The sequence below is a fragment of the Meles meles genome, chromosome 2 (assembly GCF_922984935.1).
Source record: "Meles meles chromosome 2, mMelMel3.1 paternal haplotype, whole genome shotgun sequence".
Lineage (NCBI taxonomy): Eukaryota > Metazoa > Chordata > Mammalia > Carnivora > Mustelidae > Meles > Meles meles.
The window spans coordinates 6,361,115-6,375,153 of NC_060067.1; the positions used below are offsets into that span (position 1 = coordinate 6,361,115).

General features: G+C 41.2%; 1 protein-coding gene across 1 annotated transcript in view; it reads left to right on the plus strand.

Annotated features, from left to right (window-relative positions):
- The window catches only part of CCDC158 (coiled-coil domain containing 158), a 107,652-nt gene that overhangs the window by 20,096 nt on the left and 73,517 nt on the right, over positions 1-14,039 (plus strand). Inside the window, exons 5-8 of the mRNA XM_045987555.1 lie at positions 11,296-11,405; positions 11,519-11,846; positions 12,414-12,490; positions 13,301-13,411. Coding sequence (XP_045843511.1) covers positions 11,296-11,405; positions 11,519-11,846; positions 12,414-12,490; positions 13,301-13,411 — 626 coding nt within the window. The remainder of the gene's footprint in view (positions 1-11,295; positions 11,406-11,518; positions 11,847-12,413; positions 12,491-13,300; positions 13,412-14,039) is intronic.

Below are 14,039 nucleotides of genomic sequence, written 5' to 3' on the forward strand. Positions count from 1 at the left end.
TGCAATTGCTGGGTCATAAGGTGTATTTGCTAAAAATTTTGAAGTGGACCTTATGTAGAACGAAGCCAGCTTTAGGCAGATTTGCAGTTGTAAACTGGGTCCCAGGAGTCTGTGGTCTAAAAGTGAAACATACCATTGTCCACAAAGCCTTTCATGATATAACCCCTCTCTGTACATTGTAGCCTCATCTACTACCTGTTCCCCAAATGCACCCTCCATTGCAACAATGTTAAGCTATTTGCTCTTCCCTGCAGGTAGCTTGCTCTTCTAGGGCTTCAGGCTTTTGCCCAGGCCATTTCCTCCTCTTAACCATGTTGCCTGGAAAATTCTTATTATCCATCAAGACTCAGCTCAAGCATTTGCTTCTCCGAGTCCTTTGCTCTAAACAGCATTAGGAATGCTCTCCTCTGCACAGCTGTCGCCCCTGTGCGTGTCTACTGCAGTATTTAGATCATGCTACTGTACTCCTTCATTAACAAATTGTTCTCCCTCATTCAGACCGCAAGCACACTCAGGGAAAAACTGCAACTTTATTAGGGGCTGAAATCATGTACTGTTGTATTGTGTGCAGCGATACAGAGATGAGTAAGGAAGGACTCATAAGGGGTCCGTAGACTTGAAGAGGATCTGGAATATAAACAGTGATAATGCCTCATGATAAGTGCATTCAGGAAGGGGGAGGCTGGGTGGGTGGACGGATGGATGATGCAGAGACACCAGTGAGGGAAAGAAACAGTGTCTTAATTCACTTCCCCCGTCCATCCTCTGGCAGAACATCTGACACTTGATTGGCTCGCAGGAAATATGTGTTACATCTCTAAATGAATAACAGGGCTGTTTGGAAACTTGTGATATTTAGCACGAACCTCCTATGTACCAGGTGTGCTAGGTGCTGGATGTATAAAGATGGAAAAGATGTGGCCGTGTCTGCGTACACATGTGCGGTGCGTGGCGGAGATAGTTAAATGGACAGTGGTAGTAACGGTGAGATCTCTGCTGCGGTTGGGGAGGCAGTGACGCTAAGTCCAATTGCTGCTGACGTCCCTTTTCTTACTTGACTTTCCAGCGACATTTCGCACGGGTGATTATCCGCTGCCTCTTGAAGCGCTCTTTTCCCGTGGAGACACTCCTGATTGTCCTTGAGCTTATTTGCCTTCAGTTTCTTGTTCCAACAAAACCATCTGAAAACAGTCACAGTGATCCCATGGCTTCTGTTCCCATCTATATGGCAATTCATGCTCAGCTTATATTTCTAGTACGGACCTCTCACCTCAGCTCTGCGCCCGTTAGTTTACCATGTACCTACTTGACATTTCTACCTGAAGTATTTCTGAGGTTCTGTCAACGTAGCCTTCCGAGCAGAGTACATGAACTTCCCCAAACTCACTCTTCTCCCCCTGTCCCTTCCAACTATGTGGGCCACTTCGACAGAGTGGTACGAGGCAAAACCTCGTTTATTCTCTTTCTCTCCCTTTCTTCTTTCTTTTCTTCCTTCCTTCCTTCCTTTCTTTCTCCCTCCCTTCCTTCCTTCCTTCGTTTTCGCTCCATCCCTTCCTTCCTTCCTTTTAAAGAGAGGGAGAGGGAGAGAATCTTAACCAGGCTCTATGACCGAGAGCCCGACATGGGGCTCGATCTCACAACCCTGATATTATGACCTCAGCCAAAAACAAGAGTCAGATGCTAAACTGACTGAGGGACCCAGGTTCCCCAAACCTCATTTATTCTTTTTTTTTTTTAAATTATCATATAACATATTATTTGTTTCAGGGGTACAGGTCTATGATTCACAGTCTTACACAACTCACATACCCTCCCCAGTGTCCATCACCCAGCTACCCTCTCCCTCCCCCCTCTTTCCCTCCCGCAACCCGCAGTTTGTGTTCTGAGATTAAGAGTCTTTTGTGGTTTGTCTCCCTCTCTGGTTTCATCTTGTTTCATTTTTCCCTCCCTTCCCCTATGATCCGTTGTCTTGTTTCTCAAATTCCTCATATCAGTGAGATCATTGATAATTGTTTTTCTCTGACTGACTTATTTCACTTATCATAATACCTACCAGTTCCATCCACGTCATTGCAAATAGCAAGATTTCAGGTTTTTTGATGGCTGCATAGTATTCCATTGTATATATATCCCACATCTTCTTTATCCATTCATCCGTTGATGGACATCTAGACTCTTTCCATAGTTTGACTCTTATTGACATTGCTGCTATGAACATTTGGGTGCGTGTGCCCCTTCAGATCTACATTTGTATCTTTAGGGTAAATACCCAGTACTGTGATTTGCTAGGTCATAGGGTAGCTCTATTTTCAACTTTTTGAGGAACCTCCATGCTGTTTTCCAGAGTGGTTGCACCAGCTTGCATTCCTACAATGTAGTGGTTCCCTTTCTCTACATCCTCGCCAACATCTGTCATTTCCCGACTTGTTAATTTTAGCCATTCTGACGGGTGTGAAGTGGTACCTCATTATGGTTTTCATTTGTATTTTCCTTTGTGTAGTGATGTTGAGCATTATTTCATGTGTCTTCTTTGCAGAAATGTCTGCTCATGTCCTCTTCCCATTTCTTGATTGGATTATTTGTTCTTTGGGTGTTGAGTTTGATAAGTTCCTTATAGATTTTGGACACTAGCCCTTCATGAGATATGTCATTTGCAGACATCTCCCATTCTGTCAGTTGTCTTTTGGTTTTGTTGACTGTTTCCTTTGCTGTGCAAAAGCTTGTGATCTTGATGAAGTCCCAGTAGTTCATTTTTGCCCTTGCTTCCCTTGCCTTAGGTGATGTTCCTAGGAAGGAGTTACTGTGGCTGAGGTTGAAGAGGTTGCTGCCTGTGTTCTCCTCAAGGATTTTGATGGATTCCTGTCTCACATTGAGGCCTTTCATCCATTTTGAGTCTATTTTTGTGTGTGGTGTAAGGAAATGGTCCAGTTGTATTCTTCTGCATGTGGCTGTCCAGTTTTCCCAACACCATTTATTGACGAGGCTGTCTTTTTTCCATTGGACATTCTTTCCTGCTTTGTCGAAGATTAGTTGACCATAGAGTTGAGGGTCTATTTCTGGGCTCTCTTTTCTGTTCCATTGATCTATGTGTCGCTTTTGTGCCAGTACCATGCTGTCTTGATGATGACAGCTTTGTAATAGAGCTTGAAGTCTGAAATTGTGATGCCACAAACTTTGGCTTTGTTCTTCAATATTCCTTTGGCTATTCGAGGTCTTTTCTGGTTCCATATAAATTTTAGGATTATTTGTTCCATTTCTTTGAAAAAAATGGATGGGATTTTGATAGGGATTGCATTAAATGTGTAGATTGCTTTAGGTAGCATAGACATTTTCACAATATTTATTCTTCCAATCCACAAACATGGAACATTTTTCCATTTCTTTGTGTCTTCCTCAATTTCTTTCATGAGTACTTTATAGTTTTCTGCGTATAGATTCTTAGCCTCTTTGGTTAGGTTTATTCCTAGGTATCTTATGGTTTTGGGTGCACTTGTAAAGGGGATTGACTCTTTAATTTCTCTTTCTTCTGTCTTGTTGTTGGTGTATAGAAATGGAACTGATTTCAGTGCATTGATTTTATATCCTGACACTTTACTGAATTCCTGTACAAGTTCTAGCAGTTTTGGAGTGGAGTCTTTGGGTTTTCCACATAAAGTATCATATCATCTGCAAAGAGTGAGAGTTTGACTTCTTCTTTGCTGATTTGGATGCCTTTTATTTCTTTTTGTTTTCTGATTGCTGAGGCTAGGACTTCTAGTACCATGTTGAACAGCAGTGGTGATAGTGGACAGTCCTGCAGTGTTCCTGACCTTAGGGGAAAAGCTGAGATCTTTTCCCCATTGAGAATGATATTTGTTGTGAGTTTTTCATAGATGGCTTTGATGATATTGAGATATGTACTGTCTATCCCTACACTATGAAGATTTTTGATCAAGAAAGGATGCTGTACTTTATCAAATGTTTTTTCAGTATCTATTGAGAGTATCATATGGTTCTTGTTCTTTTATTAATGTATTATATCACATTGATTGATTTGTGGATGTTGAACCAACCTTGCAGTCCAGGAATAAATCCCACTTGGTCATGGTGAATAATCCTTTTAATGTACTGTTGGATCCTATTGGCTAGATGTTGGTGAGAATTTTTTGCATCCATGTTCATCAGGGATATTGGTCTATAATTCTCCTTTTTGATGGGATCCTTGTCTGGTTTTGGGATCAAGGTAATGCTGGCCTCATAAAATGAGTTTGGACGTTTTCCTTCCACCTCTATTTTTTGGAACAGTTTCAGGAGAATGGGTACTAATTCTTCTTTAAATGTTTGGTAGAATTCCCTTAGGAAACTGTCTGGCCCAAGGCTCTTGTGTTTTGGGAGATTTTTGATGACTGCTTCAATCTCCTTACTGGTTATGGGTCTGTTCAGGTTTTCTATTTCTTCCTGCCTCAGTTTTGGTAGTTTATATGTCTCTAAGAATTTCTTCCAGATTGTCAACTTTGCTGGCGTATAGTTGCTTATAATATGTTCTTATAATTTTTTGTATTTCTTTGGTGTTGGTTGTGGTCTCTCCTCTTTCATTCATGATTTTATTAATTTGGGTCCTTTTTCTTTTGTTTTTGATAAGTCTGGCCAGGAGTTTATCAATCTTATTCTTTCAAAGTACCAGCTCCTAGTTTCATTGATCCATTCTACTGTTTTTTTGGTTTCTGTTTCATTGACTTCTGCTCTGATTTTTATTATTTCTCTTCTCCTGATGGGTATGGGATTTATTTGCTGTTCTTTATTTATTTGCAGTGTTATGTTGTGTATTTGAGAACTTTCTTGTTTCTTTAGAAAGGCATATTAAATCACTGTATACTTTCCTTCCAGGACTGCCTTTGCTGTGTCCCAAAGATTTCGAACAGTTATGTTTTATTTTCATTTGTTTCCATGAATTTTTAAAATTCTTCTTTAATTTCCTGGTTGACCCATTCATTCTTTAGTAGGATACTCTTAGCCTCCTTGTATTTGAGGTCTTTCTAACTTTCCTTTTGCAGATGTGTTCTAGTTTCAAAGCCTTGTGGTCTGAAAATATGCAGGGAATGATCCCAGTCTTTTGGTACCAGTTAAGACCTGATGTGTGATCCAGGATGTGATCTATTCTAGAGAATATTCCATGTGCACTAGAGAAGAATGTGTATTCTGTTGCTTTGGGATGGAATGTTCTGAATATATCTGTGATGTTCATCTGGTCCAGTGTGTCATTTAAGGCCTTTATTTCCTTGTTGATCTTTTGCTTAGATAATCTGTCCATTTCAGTGAGGGGAGTGTTAAAGTTCCCTAATATTATTGTATGATTGTCATGTGTTTCTTTGATTTTGTTATTAATTGGTCTGTATAACTGGCTGCTCCCATGTTAGGGACATAGATATTTAAAATTGTTAGACATTCTTGTTGGACAGACCCTTTAAGTATAATATAATATCCTTTTTCATCTCTTATAGTCTTTGGCTTAAACTTTGTCTGATACAAGGATTGCCACCCCAGCTTTCTTTAATGTCCATTAGTATGGTAAATTGTTTTCCACCCCCTCACTTTAAATCTAGAGGTGTCTTTGGGTCTAAAATGAGTTTCTTATAGACAGCATATCCATGGGTCTTGTTTTTTTATCCATTCTGATACCCTGTGTCTTTTGATTGGGGCATTTAGTCCATTTACATTCAGGGTAACTATTGAAAGATATGAATTTCGTGTCTTTGTATTGTCTGTAAGGTGACTGTTACTGCATATTGTCTCTGTTCCTTTTTGGTCTGTTACTTTCAGGCTATGTCTTTGCTTAGAAGACCCTTTTCAGTATTCCCTGTAATGCCGATTTGGTGTTTACAAATTCTTTTAGTTTTTGTTTGTCCTGTAAACTTTTTATTTCTCCTTCTATTTTCAATGAGAGCCTAGCTGGATATAGTATTTTTGGCTGCATATTTTTCTCATTTAGTGCTCTGAATATATCATCCCATTCTTTTCTGGTCTGCCAGGTCTCTGTGGATAGGTCTGCTGCCAGTCTAATATTTCTCCTGTTGTAGATTACAGATCTCTTGTCCCAAGCTGCTTTCAGGATTTTCTCTTTGTCTCTGAGACTTGTATGTTTCACTATTAGATGATGTGGTGTTGACCTATTTTTATTGATGGGGGGGATTCTCTGTGCCTCCTGGATTTTGATGCTTGTTTCCTTCTCCAAATTAGGGAAATTCTCTGCTATAATTTTCTCCAGTATACCTTCTACCCACCTCTCTCTTCTTCTTCTGGGATCCCAATTATTCTAATATTGTTTCATTTTATGGTATCACTTATGTCTCATATTCTCCCCTCATGATCCAGTAGTTGTTTATCTTTTTCTCAGCTTCTTTATTCTCCATCATTTCATCTTCTATATCACTAATTCTCTCTTCCGCATCATTTATCCTAGCAGAAAGAACCTCTATTTTTTATTGCACTTCATTAATAGCTTTTTTTAAAATTTCACCTGGTTAGATTTTATTTTTTTTATTTCTCCAGAAAGGGATTTTATTTCCCCAGAAAGGGATTCTCTAGTATCTTCTATGCTTTTTTCAAGTCCTTCTAGCATCTCTGTAATCATCATTCTGAACTCTGGTTCTGACATCTTTCCAAGTCCATATTGATTAGGTCCCCAGCAGTTGGTACTGCCTCTTGTTCTTTTCTTTGAAGTGAGTTTTTCCACCTTGCCATTTTGTCCGGAGAAGAATAGGTGAATGAGAGAAGAAAATGCTAAAAGGGTAACAACAACACCAGAAAAGTATGCACTAACCAAATCAGAAGAGATGTGAAACATGGGAGAGAAGAAAGGGGAAAACAATATATATATAACTGAAAGAATATATATATACATAGATAGATAACTAAAAGAATTTGCAAACACCAAATCAGACCTACAGGAAATATTGAAAGGGGTCCTCTAAGCAGAGAGAGAGCCTAAAAGTAACAGACCAGAAAGGAACAGAGACAATATACAGTAACAGTCACCTTAGAGGCAATATAATGGCACTAAATTCATATATATATACATGTATATATATATATGTGTGTGTATATATATATATGTATTTAGGCTGGTGAATAGAACAGACCCACACACTTGATTTTGGGTGTATTTTGGTCTGTTAGAAGAAACTGCCTCCCAAAATTTTAAAGAAAGAAAAACTTCTGTATGTATAGAAATACGGGCAAACATGATGAAGGGATCAAATATGACTGCAAAGATAAAAATTTAAAACGATTTTTAAAAAGGAATTGATAAGCAGGTGGTTGAAAAAAGAAAAAAAAAAAAGGAAAGAATGTGATAAGGTGGAGACTAGAACAAAGCCATAGGCTAGATGTAGAATATATTTTGGTCTGTTAGAAGAAACTGTATCCCAAAATTTTAAAGAAAGAAAAACTTATGTATACACAAAAAATAAGGTTAAATGCAATGAAGGAATAGAATGTGAGTATAAAAATGAAAATTTTAGTATATGTGCTGCCAAAGCGAGCACTATATAAAAATGAAAATTAAAAAAGATTTTTAAAAAGGTGTTAAGATAGATAGGGACGCCTGAGTGTGGCTCAGTCAGTTAAAGCCTCTGCCTTCGGCTCAGGTCATGGTCTCAGGGTCCTGGGATCGAGCCCCGCATCAGACTCTCTGCTCAGTGGGGAGCCTGCTTCCCTCTCCCTCTCTGCCTCCCTCTCTGCCTATTTGTGATCTCTCTGTCAAATAAATAAATAAAATCTTTAAAAAAAAAATAAAAGGTGTTAAGATGAAATAGTTAAAATAGGAAAGAGGAAAAATTCAAAAAAAATTTAAAAAATGACAGTTTAAAAAATTTAATTTTGAAAGACTAAAGGATCATGGGGGAAAAGCCATGAATTCTATGTGCTGTATTCCCCTAGTCCCATTCTCATCGATGGGTAAACTTGGTTTTGCCTGGATGATCTTGCTGATGAGGGACCTCTTGCAGTGATTTTCGGATATCTTTGTCCGAGGCGGAATTGCACTGCCTTTGCCAGGGGCCAGGCTAAGCAATCTGCTCAAGTTTGCTCTTGATAGCTTTTGTTCCCTGAACATTTTTCATACAGCTTTGGAGGATGAGAATGAGAATGGCAGCCTCCCAATCTCTGCCCTGGACTATCCGAGAGCTCAGGGACCCCCTCTTCAGTGCGCCCTCAGAGTAAAACCGTCAGTCCCTCCCATCTCCCCGGTCTCCAGCCGCGCGCGCTCCAGGCGCACACAGCCTGTGACTGAGCATTTCTGTTTCTGGTGCACAGCCCCGTTTGGAGTCTCCAAACCCAGCAGATTGCCCAGGCACACTCCCGCTTGGCTCCTCCCTGTGGAGGAAGGCGGGGTCTCTCTGTATTGCCACTTAATGCGGTCCCTGCTCAAAACGTAGTGGCCCGACTGCGCATGGGATCACAGTTTAAGGGAACCTGAGCTGAGTGCACCCCTCATCTCCGTCTCTGCAGCTGGCTTCCCCACTCTGATACCTGGGAGCTGTGCCACCCTGAGACCCCCTGGTCTCTCTGTCACCCTGCGGGTCTGGAGACCACACTGTTCCCACGAGGGCTCCAGCCCCACTTAGCCACTGGAGTGACGGCCCTCCGTGGAGCAGATTCTAAAAGTTCTGATCTTGTGCTCCGCTGCTCTACCACCTGCCGGGAGTCGGCCCCTCCCCCCGCGGTCTCTGTTTCCATATATGGCCTCGGATTCACTTCTCCACATGTCCTACCTTCCAGAAAGTGGTCGCTTTTCTGTTCCTAGAATCGCTGCTCTTCTTTTCTTTGATGTCCTGTTGAGTTTGTGGGTGTTGGGAATGGTTTGATAGCTATCTAGTTGAACTCCTGGGACCTGATGAAATTGAGGTCTCTGCCGCTGCCGCCATCTTGCTCCTCCCTCCAAACCTCGTTTATCCTTGTTACCTCTTCCCTGGTGTCACTTTAGCACCATGTCTGTGCGTTTCTCACATCTGTTTCCATGTCCACTATTGCCATCCAAAGTTCGGACTGACTGTAAAGAAAAGATAAAGGGCCTTAACCTTATATTGACCATATAAACATTGTCAATTGCAAAACCAGCTAGTAACCAATTCCACTTCTTCTCCTGAGTAGTGTTTTTCCTGGTGGTTATTTTTTTTTCCTAAGATTTTACTTATTTATTTGAGAGATAATAAACAAGAGAAAGAAAGAGCACAAGCAGGTGGGGGAAGCAGGTGGGGGAAAGGCAGAGGGAGAAGGAGAAGCAGACTCCTTATTGAAGGAAACCCCATGTGGGACTCGATCCCAGAACCCTAGGATCATGACCTGAGCTGAAGGCAGATGCTTAACTGATTGAGTCATGTAGGTTTCCCCTTTTCTGATGGTTATTGTCTTTCTTTTTTCTAATGCTGTGTGCCTTTATTTATTGTATGTTCCTTTTTTTTTTTTTAAAGAACTATCATGTAGGTTTTCTCTTAAATTCTTTTTTTTTTTAAGATTTTATTTATTTATTTGACAGAGAGAGAGATCACAAGTAGGCAGAGAGGCAGGCAGAGAGAGAGAGAGAGGGGGAAATAGGCTCCCTGCTCAGCAGAGAGCCCGATGCGGGGCTCAATCCCAGGACCCTGGGATTACAACCTGAGCCAAAGGCAGAGGCTTTAACCTACTGAGTCACCCAGGTGCCCCTTAAATTCTTCTTTGATCCATGATGTTTCCGGAGTCTTCTGTCCTATTTTCCAGCATAGGTGAGTTTCTTAGGTCTGTGTATAACTGTTTTCTTGTCATTGTTTTCCTAGTTGGATCCAAGATATCCAGGATTCACTGTTTTCTCTCTTCCTTTTTCTTGATCTACTTTTTCATTTAATCAAAGCCCATCTTTAGAAACTTAGAAGGAATATGCGCATGCATTTTATGGATCTTTGCATTCTGAGAATGACTTTAGCTGGGTGACGTTGAAAGTCATTTTTTCTCCGTCTGTTGAAAATATCGTGCCCTTGCATTTTGCATTGCTACTGAGGAGGAAGTGTCCGGCTGCTGAGAAGGAGGTGTCCGGCTGCTGAGGAGGAGGTGTCCGGCTGACACCTGCTCCTTTGCTTTTACTTGATTGAGGTTTGTCTTGGAAGCTTTCGAGTCTTCTGTCTCTGAAAATGCCCCAGAATGCCTTCAGGTGTGGATTTTAGCTTTTTCATTCATTGCGCTGGGGATTCAGTGGATCCTTTGGTCTGCAGATTTGTACTTTTTGGCTTTGAGGAATTCAGTTTTTTCTTTAATAGTTTCATTCCCTGTTTTCTCAGTTCTCTCTTTCTGCAGGTCTGTTAGTCAGATGTTATCTCCTAGGTTATATCTCTAAATCTCTTACCTTTACTTTCAAAAGTTTTACCTATTTTTCCTGCTTTGGGGGGACATTTCTTGACTCCTAACGTTTCTATTGCAGCTTTTTAATGTGGAAGCATATTTTAATTTCCAAGAACTCTTCTCTTCTCACTTGATCTCTTCTTTGGAATCATGTTTCATTCTTACTTTACAGCTGTGATGTCTCTCAAATCTCCCTGCAAAGACACGTTTTCAGAAGTGTTCTTCTTTTGGTGCCTTACTTTGTTTCTTTGGATCATTTGTCTCTGGTGTTTGCTGCTTTGTTTAATCTTGGTCTCTGTGTTTCATTTTATAATCTCCCTTCAGGTGTCCAGTGGTGTTTGGTGGTTGGTTGGTTCGTTTTTGTTCATACTCAAGGATGATCAGTAAAAAAGCTGATGCCAAGCTCTCTATCAATAGGCAGAATTGGATGGCTTTGCTTTGGGATGATCATGGTATCACTTGTTATGCTGGGAGGTGTCTCAGTACCTGATTTTTAGAGATCTTAGTGAATTTCTTTGTAGTAGAACACCTTGACTTGAGAGGTGGTGGTCGTCCGCTGTCAAGTTTTTAAGTGGGATGGGAGTGGGGATTTACTCGTCTATACACAAAATTATAACCAATTTTCCTGTTTTCAAAAATAAAACTTCTTTCTATCCCTATCTTGAGGTAGAAGTCTGATTTGTTTTAGAAATAGTGTTTTGGTTATTAAGTAAAGAATAGATTTAAAACGGACCAGGCTTGAGACAGTGAGACTAGATAAGGTAGTTCACCAACCTAGGTCAGAAATGATTAATTAGGCCCTCAAGTATGGTAAAAGGAGAAGGAAGTACACATCAAAATAAATTAATGATATATGGATTTTTGGAAATTATTACAAATTTCCTAATAATTTAAGGAAATACATCCCTCTGGTAAAGGCTGATTCATGGCATTTTTTTTTTCCAGAGCAATGAATTGCACGAGAAACAAAAGTTTTACTTACGGCAGTCAGTCATCGATTTGCAAACAAAACTTCAAGAGATGCAAATGGAGAGAGACGCCATGGCTGACATCAGGTTCGGCGTCGTGACCTAAAATTATTTTAAGGTTTTCCTCTTTGTAGTATAAAACTACTTGTGTGAATGTGAATTTTATCAATATTTTTTCTTCCCTTTCACTTATCTCATAGACGAAGGGAGAGTCAGTCCCAGGAGGATTTAAGAAATCAGCTTCAAAACACAGTTCATGAACTCGAAGCTGCCAAGTGCCTTAAGGAGGACATGCTGAAAGATAGCAGCGCGCAAATAGAACAGCTGAGGAAGATGATGCTCGGCCACGAGGGGGTGCTTCAGGAAATCCGCTCCGTCCTCACCGACTTCGAAGAAGCCTCAGGCAAGAAAATATACGAACGCGACAGCGTGTCTACTCTCCACTTCCGCAACATGGGCTCGGCTATTAGTAAAATCCTAAGAGAATTAGACACAGAGATTTCTTATCTTAAAGGGAGGATATTTCCAGTAAGTGGTGAGAACACTATTCAATTTTATATTAAAATCCATTAAGAGAATAATATTAGGTGTATAATTTTTCAAGTTCTTCAATTAAGCCAAGTTCTCCTTTTTGTTCTCTAAAATAATAGTTATTTCTATAGAAGTACTTTGTCTCAGTACTTTAAGGGAACTAGCTTGATTTGCCTGTATGGCCTCATGAGAGTATAACCAACTAATAAAACACAGTGATAGAATGTATTTGGTTTCAGTATTACTTTTATTTGCTTCTTTTTAAAGTGTCCTTTTAGGAGTGCCTGGGTGGCTCAGTCAGTTAAGCCTCTGCCTTCAGCTCAGGTCATGATCCCAGGGTCCTGGGATCGAGCTCCCGGTCAGTGTCCCTGCTCAGTGGGGAGTCTGCTTTGCCAACTGCCCCTCCCTGCTGCTTATGCACACACGCGCACTCAGTCTCTCTCCCTACGACAATAAATAAATAACGTGTTTAAAAACAATAAAGTCCTTTAGTTGGAAAATCTCCAGCTTTTTCAAGATGTAGATTTGCCAGTCGGTAAATCAACATCTCTTTTTTGTAACTAGGTGGAGGATCAGCTTGAAGCACTGAAGTCTGAATCACAGAATAAAATAGAATTGCTTCTTCAACAGCATCAAGATAGGTGGGTTTCTGGCTGAAGTATGGAAAGTCATAGTGAACTAAACTGTAGGTTTCCAGTTCCTCATCAGCAATTCCAAAATCAAAAATGTTCTGAAATGAAAGTTTTCTTCATTGTTTTGTGGCAAGGGAAAATTTTCCTGACACTTGTTTAAAAGGTTCAGGAAGACTTTAATCAAGGCTTCTGCAGTAGGGGTTCTGTGTTGGGGGGAAAGGATGAGACTCAGCTCTCCTAATGGAACCAAGAAAGTAGGGATTTACAGCCAAAGAACAGGTTAGTGGGACAGTAGAGACATCATGGGTGGAGGGATTTTTACTAAACTGACTTAGCGAGATTCCTACTAAGCCTGGGCAGGCCTGGGCGGTTGGGGGAGGGGTTGATGGGTGCCAAGGTCAAGGCCTACAAGAGGATTCAGAGGAGCCTGACTAAAGTTTGGTCAAGGAGAGAGTCTTTGTCACTCATTTGTTGGCAAAACCTGACCTGAGCTTAACGTAAAGCTTTATGACATAAAATCTTTATGATTTAGTGAGAATATTTAAAAACCTGTTGTTATATTTGTCATATGTTTGGCTTAGAGGAAACTTCCCTACATGCGTCTCATAATATATAGTACTCGTAACTTATTACATTGTAACACTTAAAAAAAAATCTGAATTCTAAAACTTAAAATGAGCAGCATATTCAAATTCAAAGCAGAATACTAAATTTGAGAGCGTTTGAAAATTTGAAAATCATTAATTTTTATAACTCATAGTCAAGCAAAATCTTATATACCAAAGCAAATAACGAACGTCACACGTGTTCTTTTTATAGGATTGAGCAGTTAATAAGTGAGCATGAAATCGAGATAACGGGACTCACCGAGAAAGCCAGCAGTGCTCGAAGTCAGGCCAGTAGCATCCAGAGTCAGCTGGAAATCATTCAGTACGTGTGTCCCGGTAGTTTGAAACTGGAATCCGTAGCCCTCCTTTTAAATATTCTATTTTCATGACACAGGCCCGCCCTAGGCGGCCAGCCAAGCCCACGGCTGGGATGGGCGGAGGTATTTCCTTCCAAAGTAGGAAATAGAGCAACGGGGAGATCTTAGGCTCTTCTCCTGTGCAAGAGTCCTTCACACAGCAGGTGCTGCTTTCGGTGTGCTTCTCTGCCTGTGACCCAGAAGGGCGTGAGGTAGTGACGTCGCTGTCTACGTCTCCCTCCCCTGCTGGCACACCGAGCGTGCTGTGACTGCCTTGCTAAAGGTCACGGTCACTAGGAATAGCATGTCCTGTCGGCCCACAAGCTCCTGGCCTTTCTGAGAGGACCGGGCACGGGCACGTTGGGCTCAGTCTCTCTCGATCCTTCCCGGGTGGTGCCACGCACACGTTGTGCTCAGGAGCAGGTGACGGGGGCCTGTGCTGTCTGCACGCCAGGGGTTAGACGCCAGTTCCCCGTAGGGCTGTCCTCGCTGGCCAGGGGGTGGACAGGAGTACAACACGGGTCCGCGGCACAGTGTGCCTGTGGGCAGCGGCCGCCCCGCCACCCCGCATCCTCTCCTGACGGGCCTCTGGGA